The 15,244-nt window shown below is 30.7% G+C and overlaps 2 protein-coding genes across 2 annotated transcripts; both read right to left on the bottom strand.

The window, feature by feature from the left end:
- Positions 1-1,007: 1,007 nt before the first annotated feature.
- Positions 1,008-4,747, bottom strand: LOC113759621 (cyanidin 3-O-glucoside 7-O-glucosyltransferase (acyl-glucose)-like). The gene is made up of 10 exons (XM_027302203.1): positions 4,672-4,747; positions 4,509-4,580; positions 4,209-4,296; positions 3,826-4,081; positions 2,863-2,978; positions 2,506-2,726; positions 2,198-2,226; positions 2,032-2,119; positions 1,400-1,490; positions 1,008-1,257 (listed from the first exon to the last, which is right to left on the bottom strand). The coding sequence occupies exons 1-10, from the start codon at positions 4,730-4,732 to the stop codon at positions 1,008-1,010; spliced, it is 1,272 nt and encodes a 423-aa protein (XP_027158004.1). The 5' UTR covers positions 4,733-4,747.
- A 155-nt stretch (positions 4,748-4,902) lies between these two features.
- On the bottom strand, positions 4,903-12,071 carry LOC113759620 (beta-glucosidase 8-like). Its single transcript, XM_027302201.1, has 7 exons — positions 11,892-12,071; positions 11,728-11,797; positions 11,580-11,635; positions 6,163-6,258; positions 6,003-6,072; positions 5,840-5,895; positions 4,903-5,046 (listed from the first exon to the last, which is right to left on the bottom strand). The coding sequence occupies exons 1-7, from the start codon at positions 12,069-12,071 to the stop codon at positions 4,903-4,905; spliced, it is 672 nt and encodes a 223-aa protein (XP_027158002.1).
- Positions 12,072-15,244: the final 3,173 nt, after the last annotated feature.

The following is a 15,244-nucleotide window of genomic DNA, read 5'->3' as shown; positions in this document are numbered from 1 at the left end:
TGCAGTGTCTAGAAACTGAAATGTACATTTGCAATCAAATACAGGAACTAGAGCTCTCAAAAATCCTCCTGCAAGAACACTTATTTGCCAAGTAACAAGATTCAGAAGCACAAAAGAATCATTCTTGCACACTGTTAACTGTTAAACTAATGAGAAGCTAAGATCAGCTCACCCAAACTAATGTAGTTTGGGTCATTTGGACAGAAACCAAAAATATATACTTTGGCTTAACATAGACCAGTAACATACTCTTAACATTTGACATTGTATCTTAAATAAGCTGTATGCCAATATATCCATTTTCAGGCAGGAACTGCTTTGAAAATGTAACCTGCCTAAAAAGATAGGTAGTCCCTTGCAGCAAAGTGTGAAATTCATGACAATCCAGTGTGAATTGCATATTTCCACTATTTATTGCAGAGAGAATCAACGGCCTCTGGATTGTTCAATCAATCAGTAGGTATTTGTTGAATGAGGAGTCCAAAGTGTTTAGTACTTGGCAGTTGGTAGGGGAATTAAACCAATACAGCACATCCTCTCAGGAGAGCTTTACAAATTGTGCATTTTCCTCTGACATTCTTGTGGGTGTGGGGCAAGTACAGTTGAGGTTTTTGTGTGGTTGTCCGATTGTTGTATATTTTACATGATCTGGTGTACATTAACATAGATATATTGTACATAAAATCAATAAATGAACACAACTACGTCTATACACGTATTCCAACTTCTAAAAGAAATCATCCAAATCTTAATTGCATCTGCCCCAATATTGAATGCCTTGTGAACAAAGCAGATCCAAATAGATTATCCAAAATTAGCAACTAGACTATGATTCTTGCTTTGATTCGTAGAAGATTTAATGGTGCAATGAAACAGATTCAAAAACCCTGTAATGGATTTTGAGCAATATGACAAGATGTCTTGTGCAGAATCTCAACAGAGATCACAATGACCACAAGTTGATTTGAGACAGTCATAAGAAAGAGAGAAATGACTAAAAATATGGATTAGTGATCAGATAATATTGACGTTGAAGAAACAATGGTTTCGTTATCAACAACAAGAATCTCATCAGGCTTGATGCTTCTTCCCTTGAGGAAATTGGAGTACCAATGTGCAGAGAGCTTTGGGTATCTTCTCAATTGCTTGTCATCCAAATCAACGTAGTACAGGCCATAAGCTGTCTGATAGCCACCAAGTAACTCAAAAACATCTAAGAAAGACCATACGAAGTAGCCTTTGGTGTTTGATCCATTTCTTCCAATATTTCAAGGTGAAAGAACAGAACAGGTCAGCAATGTGAAGTAGTGAAATTGCAAGAAAGAGTCATTTATGCAGTAAGATGTAAAGCAGTAGACAGAAAAAAAAAAGTAGATGTGATATATGTGTGGCTGCTTACTTTATAGCATCGAGTAAAGTCCCGATACATAAACGCATATATTGCACCCTTGGTGTGTCGATTAGTGTTCCATTGCGCTTGGTTCCTACACCTATCAAGACCAGTCATCCAAAGAGATTCTAAAACTGTTTTGCGATCGTGGTTAAAAAGAATCAGAGAGAAAGAAACACATGCTATATATCTTTGTTCAAACATCTACTGATAATAATTTGATCAGGAGAAAGTTACAAATTAAAGCAGAGCTTAGCAGCAAAGGAAAAAAAAAATGCATGAGTAGAAAAGCATTGCATGTTTGGTAGCTGAACCTTATAGAGTTGGCAGTTGCAACCATGCATACATATTCCGAATGGAAATGAAAATTCTCGAGCATCATAGCTGATGAGGCTATTTTTTCTTTCTTTTTTTTTTTGGGCTAGTTGATGGTGTTTGATTAGGTTGGCAGATTTCTTGTTAAAGTTATTGCTTCATTCGTCATTCTTGATTAAAAAAAAAAAAGATGCAGTACCATGTTGAGCACTTGATTGAATCAGGACGTTGGTACCACGCAAAGTAGCAGAGACAAATATGCTGAAACTGTGTATATGTCTGTTTGTGTGTTGTGTGTGTGTGTGTGAGAGAGAGAGAGAGAGAACCATTTTCTTGGACGTAAATAGGTGGATTGGCATAAACTTTCTTGATATACTCCAAAAGTGCAAAAAGACCGGATGCTTCAAGTTCATTCTGTGCCAAACAAGATGGTTAATAATAGTGATCGAAAATGATGGACAGAATATCAAGAAATTAAACTCTTAACCTCACCTCATTCTGTGGTGCATCTTCTGGCTCAACTGAAGAAAACCAAAAACGGATACAGAAATTAGTTCAACTCAATCACAAAATCTATAGGACCAAAAAAGTCATCACAGAGATCTAGATTTTGAGAAATTAAGCATTACAGAGTACAGACACTTAAAGATGAAACTAAGGCTGTACACAAGTTCTCAAGAACTAAGTAACAGAGAACAAACATGATGGGTTAGCAATAGGATGTGACTAGTTGATTCACTAGGCTGAATGGAATTCAATGAGCAAAAAGTAATTCAAGCCCACAATAAATGAATACATACAGAAGATGTTTAGTGCCATATCAGCAGTTATGTCCCTGATATTCATATTAAGGCTGCTAGGATTGTCCCTGACATAGAATATGAAATAATAATTCAACGCTATAAAGTCAAATGAGCCCTTAATTAGCTTAGATTCACGCGGAGTAAGGGCTGGAATCCTCTTGCCAGCATTCTTCTTTACAATGTCAGGATAGTCTCCGAAAACCAATGGATGGAGGAACCTGCAGTGGAATTGTGGATAAACCATAATATAAGCTCATCTTTTTGCTTCAAGTAGCAAAGCAAAGAAAGCATCTTGCTATTTGTTAGGGATGATGATATGCAATGGTACTTATCCACCAAAAATTCATAACTCACCAACCGAGGTAAAAATCAATGGCTCTTTGAGTTGCAATTACATCTTCTGTAGCATTAGAATATGGAGAAAACCAAGGAGCCAAGAGGTTTAGTCCCACAAAACCATGTTGAATGGCCTGCAAACGGGCATAAATTTCTGTTATTCAACTTACTTGCCATAATATTTCCGCAGATATTAAGATCAAGAAATGGAACTACCAATGAGAATTTCAAAGAGAAATGTCAATGCCTTATCGTCCTATTCTTCTTTAGCAGATGAAAGGTGGGAACTCGTTCATCAGGTTGCACTGTACCCGGAAAGAATGACCGAAGGGGGCTTACCCATAGGATTGGCCTTCCGTTCCCAACTATATACTATGCTACCTTTTTGTCAATCCCTAGTGGCAACCTTTGGAGTATTTAATCTATAGTCCAACATATTCTTCTGTTCTTTCAGTAAAATCCCGTGCTGAACTAGGTTTTTTTTTTCCTACGAGACATATGCAAACAGACTGAACGTTGACATTCCAACTTAAAGTAAATTGTTATATGCATGATTAAAATAAAAATAGGTCACAGATATATTTGGAACTGCAACTCTTCCAAAGCAAATGACTAGATAAAATTCAGATTGTAGCCCAAATGACTCAAAATAGCTAAGAGACAAGGATTGTACTATGTGATACAACTATATACTATGAGAAGTACGATAAATGGGTAAGATAAAACGTCAATATTGACAATTAAACTAGAAAAGCAAATACCATTTGCAACCCTAGTTAGTAGTTCTTCCATCTATGACAGGATTCGCGGAGTCACCGCGGTTCATCCAGAGATGTATGTGGTTGGACTATGAATTTTTCAAAAACCAAGAGGTCACTAACTCTAGTGCCAAATTAAATTTTCATCATTGTAGTGGCACTATCCAGACGCAAAACACCAGATTATGTTAGAAAATTATGAAATAAGATGTCATGGTAGTACCTTATACTTTGTGTGATATAGTTTCACAACAGATGAATGTGCCAGCAGCAAGTTATGACCAGCAATATATGGCTCAGTTGAGGAATTACCCTCGGTACACATCAGTCCAAATGGCAGAGAGCAGCGCCCTGGGGGACTAATTCCATTATCATAACCGCCAATGGCAAATATATTGGCCTCATTTAAGGTAGTCCAGTGCAAAACCCTGTCTCCAAATTCCTTGAAGCATACATCAGCAAAGGCAGTAAAGTCTCTCCTGAAGTCACAGATGAATGATTCTTTAAATTTAACCATGTAACAACTATATATACTTCACAATGGAAACCAAGTATTGAACAAGCTTAAGTATGAATGGATCAAAATAACAGATATCAAATGCTTACACCATTTTCCGACTAAGCCATCCCCCATATTCATCTTCAAGAACTTGAGGGCTATCAAAGTGAAACAGTGTGACATGTGGTTGAATTCCTGTGTGTCATCAGACAGCAAAAGTGTTACAAACATAAATGTGTTGAGATGAAAAGAAACATGGATAGATCGATTGACAAAAGCATTTTGGACGTTTAAATGTCCATGATTTTGTGAGATAGATGTTTGATCTGATATTATCTCATTTAGGCAAGATTTCACACTCACAGATTGCCTATCAAGTGCATAGTTATTGAACAGAAAAAGCTTACCATGCATGAGGAGTTCATTGATGAGATTGTTGTAATATTCTAAACCCTTGGGGTTGACATGACCTCTTCCATCTGAAAAGATAAAAAAGGAAACCAAGTATGAGAACAAAGGAATAAAATGTGCAATGGTCATATGTAGGTAATATAATAGAACTAAACATACTAGGAATAAGTCTCGGCCAGGAAATAGAGAATCTGTAAGCCTCCAAACCTGTGTCAACCATGCGTTGGACATCTTCCTGAAACAGATAAATTTCTTAAAGTGGACTGCGTCCTAATTTTAACAAGATAAGACATGATTTTATCACTTGCCATCCACATATATTGTGCTAATTGTAGAAAGAATCAAATAGCAGGCTATTTGAGATCCAAATATCTCATAATGTACTATCTCTTAACCAGCATATACATTCAAGTAGCGGGCTACTGGAGCAGAATCATGTACTACAGCAGAATGTTTAGAGTTACTACTGGATGGAATCAGGAATAGCCTGAGGGGGTGAACATTTAGTCTGATAAGCAGTGATGGTGGCAGCTGCTGATGGTGGAAGCAGGTTGTTTTATTTTTCTTAATAAATTTGTGTTTGGTTGCATAATTTTCAAGTAATGTGCACCTACGCTGCTGGTGACTATTTCATTGCTTATCAGCAAAAGCTATTATTCGCAAGGCTTGAAGATTACAGTTATTAGTATGCAATAGTAAATCATAGATACTAAGTTGAGAACCGCTTTAGATTCCAGTCTTCAATTTGGTAGGAAAAGGGAAATAATATAGATACGAACTCAATTCATTTTCCAATACTAGCATTAGTTACTTTTGGTATACATCTAAGAATTTTATCTCAATACTTCTGGGCCAAGTGTTACAATCTGCTACAAGTTGGAAAAATTGAATCACTTAAAGCTTCTGTTGTGTCAAATTTTTACTACAACAAAATTCACATTCATATATGACCAATTATCATTTGTCACCACAAAAATCATCTGATTGATAATCAATTTCACGGCAGGCTAACCAATAGCTAATCCTCTCCGCATAATTTGGGGAATCAGGTACCTTAGCAGTTGTAGTTCCAATTGTGTGAGAGAATGTAGAAACTAACAGAATAATGGATGCTGATATTAATAAGTGTAGATACTATTACAACAGGGGTGTATAAGTGCACTGTTCACCCGCCAGTCCGTCAGAATTGTAAAATTTTTTCGACTTTCAATCTCCGCTCCACAAAATTCATTTTGGGAAAATAAACTGAATACCAATTTGGGATCATTAGTTGAACTATTTCATCACTATATTGCAAAAAGCCAAAAGGCTGGAAAGAAATGTCTACCTTATAGTTGTGATACTGATCACATGCGATGTCTCCAATGGCTCCATTAGAAAAACCTGAAAATTTTATTCAACAGTAAAGCTTTACTTGCCAGGAGAGAGAGAGAGAGAGAGAGAGAGAGTGAGAGCGGAACAACAAAGAATTTCTTTCAAGAAAACTTAACCTTTATTGGCATGAGCAAAAGTATCCCAAGTGCTAGGAGTCCTTCCATCTTCAAAAGCTGCTCCCTCTACCTATATGATTGTTAATCTGTTATTTTCATATCAATGTTATGTATACAGTCACATGCAAGAAAAAGAAACAGATAGAAAGAGAGTGTTAACTTGATATGCAGAAGTGCCAGCGCCAAAAACGAAGTCAGCTGGGAAGTCTGATCTTGTATAGTTCTCCAGTCCAGCTACTACCATTACATTGTGAAACTGCAACAAAATTAGCACCACAAATACTAGAATCAGAGGAACGGAAGTAAAATACCCAAGACTCCTCTGATTCTGTTTCAACATGGTGTCAAAATCTGCAGAGATTGTTACTCTGCTACTTTCTATATTATTGTTGGGCTTGATTCATCTGCATTGATTACTTAAACACACATTCCAATATTATCAAATTACAAGAAATCTTGTTTAGCTGCTTAGTGTTTGCTCTTTACTGGGCGGCAGAGTGGGCAACGGCTCTTCAATTTCTAAATATAAAAACAAGGAAAAACTTGACTTGTAGTGAAGGCGTCATTCCACACATCATTCGGCCGGCTGTCCGCCAAACGTGATTGACCAAGTAAAACAAGTAATCTTGCTTGCTAGCTAGTAGTATGCAAATGAAACACATATACAGTAAATGTGTATTTCCAAAACAACTCCAAAAACACCATATCCAAACATTATATCAAAAACAACTACATATGTATATTTCAATTATGTATATTATATGTATATATTATATTAATATAAATTGAAATATACAAATTGAAAATTATATATATTATATATTATATAAATATTTATATACATTAATATTATACATAATATATTATAATATACATAATATAATATACATAATATGTAATATTGTATACATAAATGTGTAAATATTTATACATAATATATTATGTACATTATATTATAATATATACATTATTAATGTATAATATTATTATGTACATTATTGTGTATAATAATGTATAATAATGTTAGGTATAATATATAATATACATAATATTTAATAATGTAATAATGTATATTATGTATAATATATTATATTATGTATATACAATATTATGTATATTATACAAATTGAAAATTATATATTATATATTTATATATTGTATGAATATTTATATAATGAAATACACAATAAATATTACAAATTGAAATATTATATAAACACCATATTTATAATATTATAATATTTATAATTAATATTAATGTATATTATATATATTAAATATTTATATATTTATTTTTACATATTATAAATATTTTATTTTACTTTAAAAATATTTTTACATATTTATAATAAATTTCTATGAATCTTATATATTATATAAATTATATATAATATAATATATATTATACAATTATATAAATGTACATTTATACATAATATATATATTAATGTATATTTATAATATACATTTATATTATGTATTATACATAATATAATACATTTATATTAATATACATAATATTAATTTTATATTTATACATAATATTAATACATTTGTACATTTATATTAATTATATTAATACATTTATACATAATATTAATATATATTAATAAAATTATAATTTATACATTTATATAATATTCATTTGTAATTTATACATTTATAATAATATACACTTTTACATTTATAAATATATTTATATATAATACATTTATATATTTTTATATAAATACACAAATATATTTATTTATAAATATTTATAAATGTATTATAAATCCATAAATGTATATTTATATAAAATTATAAAATTATAAATTATAATTTATACATTTATATAATATTCATTTATAATTTATACATTTATAATAATATACACTTATACATTTATAAATAAATATTTATAAATGTATTATAAATGCATTAATGTATGTAAAAATAAAATTATAAAAATACCCAAAAATATGTTTTAAAAATACCTCTAAAAATAATCCAAAAAACATCTATAGTAAAAGTTTTTCATATAGTTTTTGAAAAACAACCTAAAAAACAACTAATCCAAACGGACTTGTATTTCAAAAACGAAATGCTACAGTGCTGTTTTTGAAAAACAACCCCAAAAATAGCTAATCCAAACGGAGCCATAGTATTTGGATTAATTTTATGTACATTGGCAATGTAGTATATGCGAGTTTAGTTTTGTTGAGTGCGCGTATGTAGTAAAATAGTGGAAGGGTATAGTAGGGAATATTTTATATACACATTATACGTATGTTTTCAATCAATGACTACTGTTAACAGTACAGTGCAAAAAATACGAGACATATAAATTGATTTTGAATAATATGAATATATTCGAAAGTTATGGAACTAAAGATAGAGATGAAATTACTATAATTTTCAAGGATTCTACTACATTAACACTAATTTTTACTCTCATCTTTGTACATGAGACATTAAATAAATTAAAAATTTATAAGCTTATTAGATTTATTTGCATAAATCTATAAAACTTATATATATATATATATATATCATTGTTATTTTCTATATAATTAGAAAGATATGCCATTATCTATAAAGAAATTTTAAAACTTTTCCACTTGAAGTATAATTTGTGAAGTACAATACGCCAATGATATTGATTCTATCTGAGTTCTTGGAATTGGGAAAAAAAATACGTGTGTTTTTTAAAGTATTTTTAAAATATACGCAATATAGAAGTTTTTTTGAATTATACGTATGAAAGTTAGTTTATTATATGAGTATAATTACAAGATTTTACTATCTAGGATGCGTTGGTGTTTATCCCAATATTTATGAGCAAGTTATAATATCGCTTAATTCATGGATTAATTTTAATGTTATTGAATTTGAATATATTCGTATTGATCATATAATTGTAGGCTAGTTTAGGTACGCGCTTGGAATTTATTACAAATATCGGTGCAATTGCAGCATTACTAAAAACCAAGTGTAGATACTAAAATGCAAAATGCGAAAAACGGTGTTAGGATTTTCATTAAAAATCATATTTTATACATTGCATTAATTGTATTAGTATATTTTAAATCATGCCCTAGATTTGCAAGCAAATCTATAAACACCAAGGAAAAAATAAAAAGGTTCATGCCCACTCAACTTTATTTAAAACTCTACAAATCTAGAATTTGACACATGGCACCTTATTTTATAATGGCTCAAATAATATAGTGGATCAGACTAGTTGATCCTAGTCGCAATGGCGGACCCACATGTAGCTGAGGTCAATTTTGTAAAAAATATGTTTTAGCATAGAAAATTTAGAAAATTTTAAAATTGTTTCTTATTTGCTCCGCTTAAAATTTTTAGAATTCTCTTTCCCATCATATATTACCACTCTGAAAAATTTTAAAATTCATAATCATTACCCTTTATAAGAGTGTTAGATCTACTGAAAGTTAAATATGGATGTTAATTCAAAGGTAATTTTCACTACAAATTTTAAGCACAATTTAGATTTGAAAGCATATTTAACATATGAAAAAAATTAATAAATGTGTTTATTAATTTTAAACTCTACTATTGCTGTAATTCTTGTACTATTAGAGTTTGACCCCCTATTTCTAGGATCTTGGTTTCCCTATTTTCTAGTCGTATAAAGGACACCTTAGCCTTGACTCGAATCTTTGTGTCATTGTTAGTTCTTTGTTATGAGAGAAATGGAGTAATGCAACCTACCTCTATTAGTGTTATAAAAAGCACACCATCTTTAAGAAAAGAATTGTAGAAAAAAGGCAATCTAGATGGTTACTGAAAGAATTACTTTGTATGTAAGTGTATCGCTCATACATACATATATATATATATACGTATAAAATTAAAAAAAGAATGTCGATATTAACACAATAAGTGAGATATTTTTAACACAAGGGGTAATTAAAAAAAATAATGTCGATATTAACACAATCAGAGTAGATAATTTTAACACAAGGGATAATTTCGGAAACTTCTTGTAAGACTTCTCATAATATCACTGATCTCCCCTAAGATTTTAAAATCTCACTTACTTCCCCTATGAGCTTGAGAAGACGAAGTATCCCTATGAAAAGTCACAAATTAATAACATTACCCTTGCACTCTTAATAACTATTTAACTAAAAGTCAAAACAAAGAAGAATATTTAAATAAACAATGTAGGTAAAAAATAACCAAATCATTATTTAATATTGGTCCATATTTCTCTGTATCGAAGTGGTACGTGGATAATTATATATAGTCAAAGTCATCACTTAGAAGGATTTTGATAAGTGGTTAACATCAGGTGATGGGACACCAAAGGACTTAGATAAATTAAATGTAGTCAAAGTTAATTATTTAGAAGGATTTTGGTAAGTGATTAACATCTTGAAAAATTTTGTGGGATAATTATAACAAAGTCAAGAATTTTTTTAAGAAATATTTCTTGATATATGATGTAATTTAAATTTAATGAAAATTAAAATAATCATTTCATACGTGTGGTTTGTAATATAAATCCTACTTATAGAAAAAAATTTTAAATAAGTCATAATTTAAAAAATTAATCAAACATGAACTAATGACCAAATATGTATCTATGAATATCTTTTTTTTTTTAGGTTAAAACATCATTCATTACAGTAGGTAATAGTTATTATATATCTAGAAAATTACTCGTTATTGCATTTATCACAACTAATATTTTTTACATTTATAATGAAAAATTTTGTGGGATAATTATAAGGAAATTAAGAAATTTTTTTAAGAAATATGTCTTGATACATGATGTAATTTAAGTTGTATTGAAAATTAACATAATCATTTCAAATGTGTGGTTTGTAATATAAATCCTACTTATGGAAAAAATTTATGAATAAGTCAAAATTAAAAATTAATCAAAAAATGTTCTAATAACCATATATATACACACATATATACGTATATCTATGTATGTGTGTATATATGTATTATATATGTATGCATATACACATAGATATACATATATATATGTATATTATATATGTGTGTGTGTGTGTGTGTAGGAATATCCTTTTCTTTTTGGGTTAAAACATCATTCATTATACTAGATAATAGTTGTTGCATATCCAAAAAGTTACTCGTTATTGCCTTTATAATCACTCATATTTTCGTCTTTTTACATTTTAACCTTATTTTATTTTGTTATTGTAGTTGTAAGATTCATATGTAGGACAACATAAGGGTAGTATCGGAACACAAATTTTATCTTTCTTGCATTTTCTCCAAAGGGACTAAAATGTTACAAAAAATGTCAATTCAAGGGGCGTAGATGAGATTTTAAAAATCTAAAAGGTGCTAAGTGATATTATGAGAAATGTCAGGGGAGGTTTATTGAAATTATCACAAAACAAAAACAAGTGTGTACATGTGCACTGTTCGGCCACACATCCCTCAAAATTTTGATCTCCATTACACAAAATTCAATTTGGGATATTATAAGCATTAACTGTCACCAATTTGCGACATTCGTTGAACTAAGTTATTGAAGTCACAATTTCATCAGTATGCCAGAAAGCAAAAGGGCAGGAAAGATATATTTACCTTGTATTTGTGGTACTGATCACATGCTATGTTTCCATTGGCTCCATTAGAAAGACCTGATCGTTTCAAGAGTAAAGCTTTAATTTATATACATAAAAAATAAAATTTACAGCAAAAAATAAAAAATAAAAAATCAAGAGACACATACACTTATTGGCATGGACAAAGGTATCCCAAATGCTAGGAGTCCTTCCATCTTCAAGAGCAGGCCCCTCTACCTATATATATGCATATGTTGATTAGTTTACCAAGTTCATGTCACTGCTATGTATATAATCATGTACAAGAAAAAGAACTAGAGAGAGTATTAACTTGATATGAGGAAGTGCCAGCACCAAAAACAAAGTCAGATGGGAAGTCTGATCTTGTATGGTTCTCCACTCTGGCTAGTACCATTACATTCTGAAATTGCAACAGCATTAGCACCACAAGTACCAGAATCAGGAGAGCATCAGTAACATACACAAGACTCCTCTGTTTCTGTTTCAACATGGTGTCAAAATCTGCAGAGCTAGCTCGTTAGTCTGCTATTTCAATATTATCTGTGGGTTGGATTCATTTGTGCTCATGACTTAAATACACATTCCATCCTTCTCAAACGACTGAGAAATCTGATTTGACTGTTTACAAGACAGCAAAGTAGGCAATGCCTTTCGAAGTCCCATACAAAATAGGGAAAAAAAAATTGACTTGTAGTGGCACAACAACGTCATTCCTTTGATCATTCAACTGGCAATCCATGTCCGCATAATAAATCAAAGCTCAAAAATAAAAATTATCATATTATTATTTTGCAGCGTTTTAGTTAAGTTAAGGTTTTAGTAATTCTATTGGATTAAGTTATGGTAGTTTTATTATTTAGGAATTAGTACTTTTATTAGAAAATTTCTTGTGAGTGCAAGACTTGTTTACCAAGTTATCTAGTCTATAAATATGGTCTTATTGTTATCATCAGTTGAAAAGAGTGAAAGTATAATAAGTTTGTTCTTATAATATTATTGATATTATACTGTTGATTTGTTCCTCTTTCCTTTAGTTCTTTAGTGGAATTTTTTGGATTCTAAAGTCCACCAAATGTAATTTTACCGCAATAAGCAAATGAAATATATGCAATATGCAAATGAAATAAGTGTAGTATTTTTGCAAAGGAGTAATTATTCAAAACAGCCTTTACATTTCGTCAAATGAATTTTTTCGTCCTTCATTTTAAAATAGTAACTTTTCGTTCCTTACAAAATTAAATTAGTAAATTTTGATTCCAACCTAAATTTTTATCACTTTTTATATTGAATCCATCACGTGACCCACACATAGTCATTTGTTTAGGAGTAAACAAATTAGATCCTATTTGTAGTTAAACAAATTACCCGATCCATATTCATTTTTACCTCTAAAAATGTATGATTTGACCCGAATTGTATTCATTTTTCTCCTTAAAAATTGGAATCGGACCCAATCCGTACTCATTTTAACCATTAAAAAGTGAGATATGATCTTTTTATGCATAAAAAATGATTGGATATGTGTCACATCGTGATTTCAGACTAAAAAATGGTCAGAAACTTATGGTGGAACCAAATTTTGCTAATTTGAATTTGTAAGGGATGTAAATTAACATAATATTTTAATAGTGAAAAACAAAAATTTTTATTTACTAAAATGAGAGGGTAATTTATACTTACAGGATCTATGGTTGTGGAAATATGCCCATGATGATGACTAGAGCCAAAATCACCCAAACTTAATCTTTAAAAGAAAAAAAAATTTGTACATTTTTAATTGCCTATATTCGTTAGTTTAGTATCTACAATCCTATCTGTGTATACGCTAGAAGGTGCGACTATGACTAACATACGGCCCAAACGAGAGCAAATGGAGGCGAGAAGAAAAAATTGGTATGCACATTAGATTTTTTTTTTTTTTGTAGTAGAGGAATGAGATTTAAGAAGTAGGGATTGTGCTAGGGAATAGAATTCAAAATATCTAATTTCTAGAGCCTCAATTGCTGAGCTTAATTATCAGAACTATAAAAAAATGTTGGGCCTCAACCACTGAACTTAATTATTAGAACTATAAAAATGCAATCTAAGCACATGGTAACTGAGAACTCGGAACCTCTAATTCCTTATTTCTAGGGGTCTCAACCGCTGAACTTAATTATTATCAGAGCTATAAAAATGCGATCTGAGCACATGGCAAATTTTGATTAAATGATGGCTCAGATAAAATAGGATATTCGACCTGTTGATCTGGCTTTGAAGATTACATCCTGGGCTCGTAGGATATTGATTAGTCAGAAATACTCAGAAAGCAATAGTATCTTTACTATCTTTATGGAAAGGACGGAATGTTAAAGGAAAAACAACCGGAAAGAGACAACATATGGAAAAGAAACCATCCTAGTAGGCCCCTATGTTTGATGTTTCTTTTCTATTACCGTCTTTTCTTTCTCAACGTTGTGTGCTCAAATAGCGAAAATCGATTGAGTACCTCATACACGAGTATAATTCTAGTAGTAATTTCCCAACTATGAAATTTGGCCCAATAAAATTTTGGGTAACACAATCATTACATATGGGTATTAGATTATATTTCTGCAGAATCATCCCCCACAACTTTTTTTATCTATGTAATGTGCACAATAACACAACTTCTATGTTTTTTGTGTGTTCTTCGAGGTACTTTAGAAATTTACTATACATTTTGTGCTTTAAAAGCATTATTTGAAAGGGAAAAAAAGTTAATCCTAGCAGATTCAAAGTTAATTGTATATTTTTTTATACATACATATATATACACACACTAGTAATAATGTATGTGCATTGCACGTAGTTGTATAATATGTAGTTTCATTATTTTGTATTGGACTTTATATTGTTCGCTCGATGTATGTTTTTTTTTTATTTTTATGTATTTACCTTTGTAGTGCAGATTTTGGAATAGAAGTAAGGGTGGAAAAAAGGTGATACAAAATTTTAAAAAGTGAGCAATATAAATCAACGTTATTGAATATAAGAAGGACACAAGGAGAAAGAGTAATCATCAGTAGTTTAATCTTTCACTACTTTTATTTTCTTTTTCAATTGAGTTTTGAGCTTGAAGCATCACTTCTTGCCGTCCCTTTTTTGGTTTTCAAGCATTGTGTTAGAACATCATCTTCGATTTTGATTGCATTTGATTTTTTGTTATTTAGTGTGTTTTGCTGAGCATGTTGTTCAGATGCAACAGCTGGAGCGGCGTCTTCATCTCTTACTATGTTTGGTAGTTGCTTGAATGCAATTGCAACCATTGATAGGTTTCCATTAGAGGATTGACCAATCTTGTTCGACTTAATGAGGAATTTGAACTCCTTTTGCTTTGTGGTGACCATTTTCCTATACAACTTTGATTTCCCCTTGTCCTGTTCAATTTTCAATTTTGTAGATTAGATGGATTCGAATTAAATGTACATAACTAATAAGTGTTGCCATCTTTAGAATTGTAATATAATAATTTTAAGGAACTTACCTTGGTAGATGTAGTACTATCTATATATTTTTGAATTGGACATCCAATTAAACTAGTAGCAAAATCCTCAAATAATATTATTGTTGCTATGTCACGTCCATCAGCGACTTATCTTTATATTGTACCTATTGTTAAAATGTTGTTAATTGTGTGGTTCT

The sequence above is a fragment of the Coffea eugenioides genome, chromosome 2, assembly GCF_003713205.1.
Source record: "Coffea eugenioides isolate CCC68of chromosome 2, Ceug_1.0, whole genome shotgun sequence".
Classification (NCBI taxonomy): Eukaryota; Viridiplantae; Streptophyta; class Magnoliopsida; order Gentianales; family Rubiaceae; genus Coffea; species Coffea eugenioides.
The sequence above is the reverse complement of the archived record's forward strand: the minus strand, read 5'-3'. Positions and strand labels throughout refer to the sequence as shown.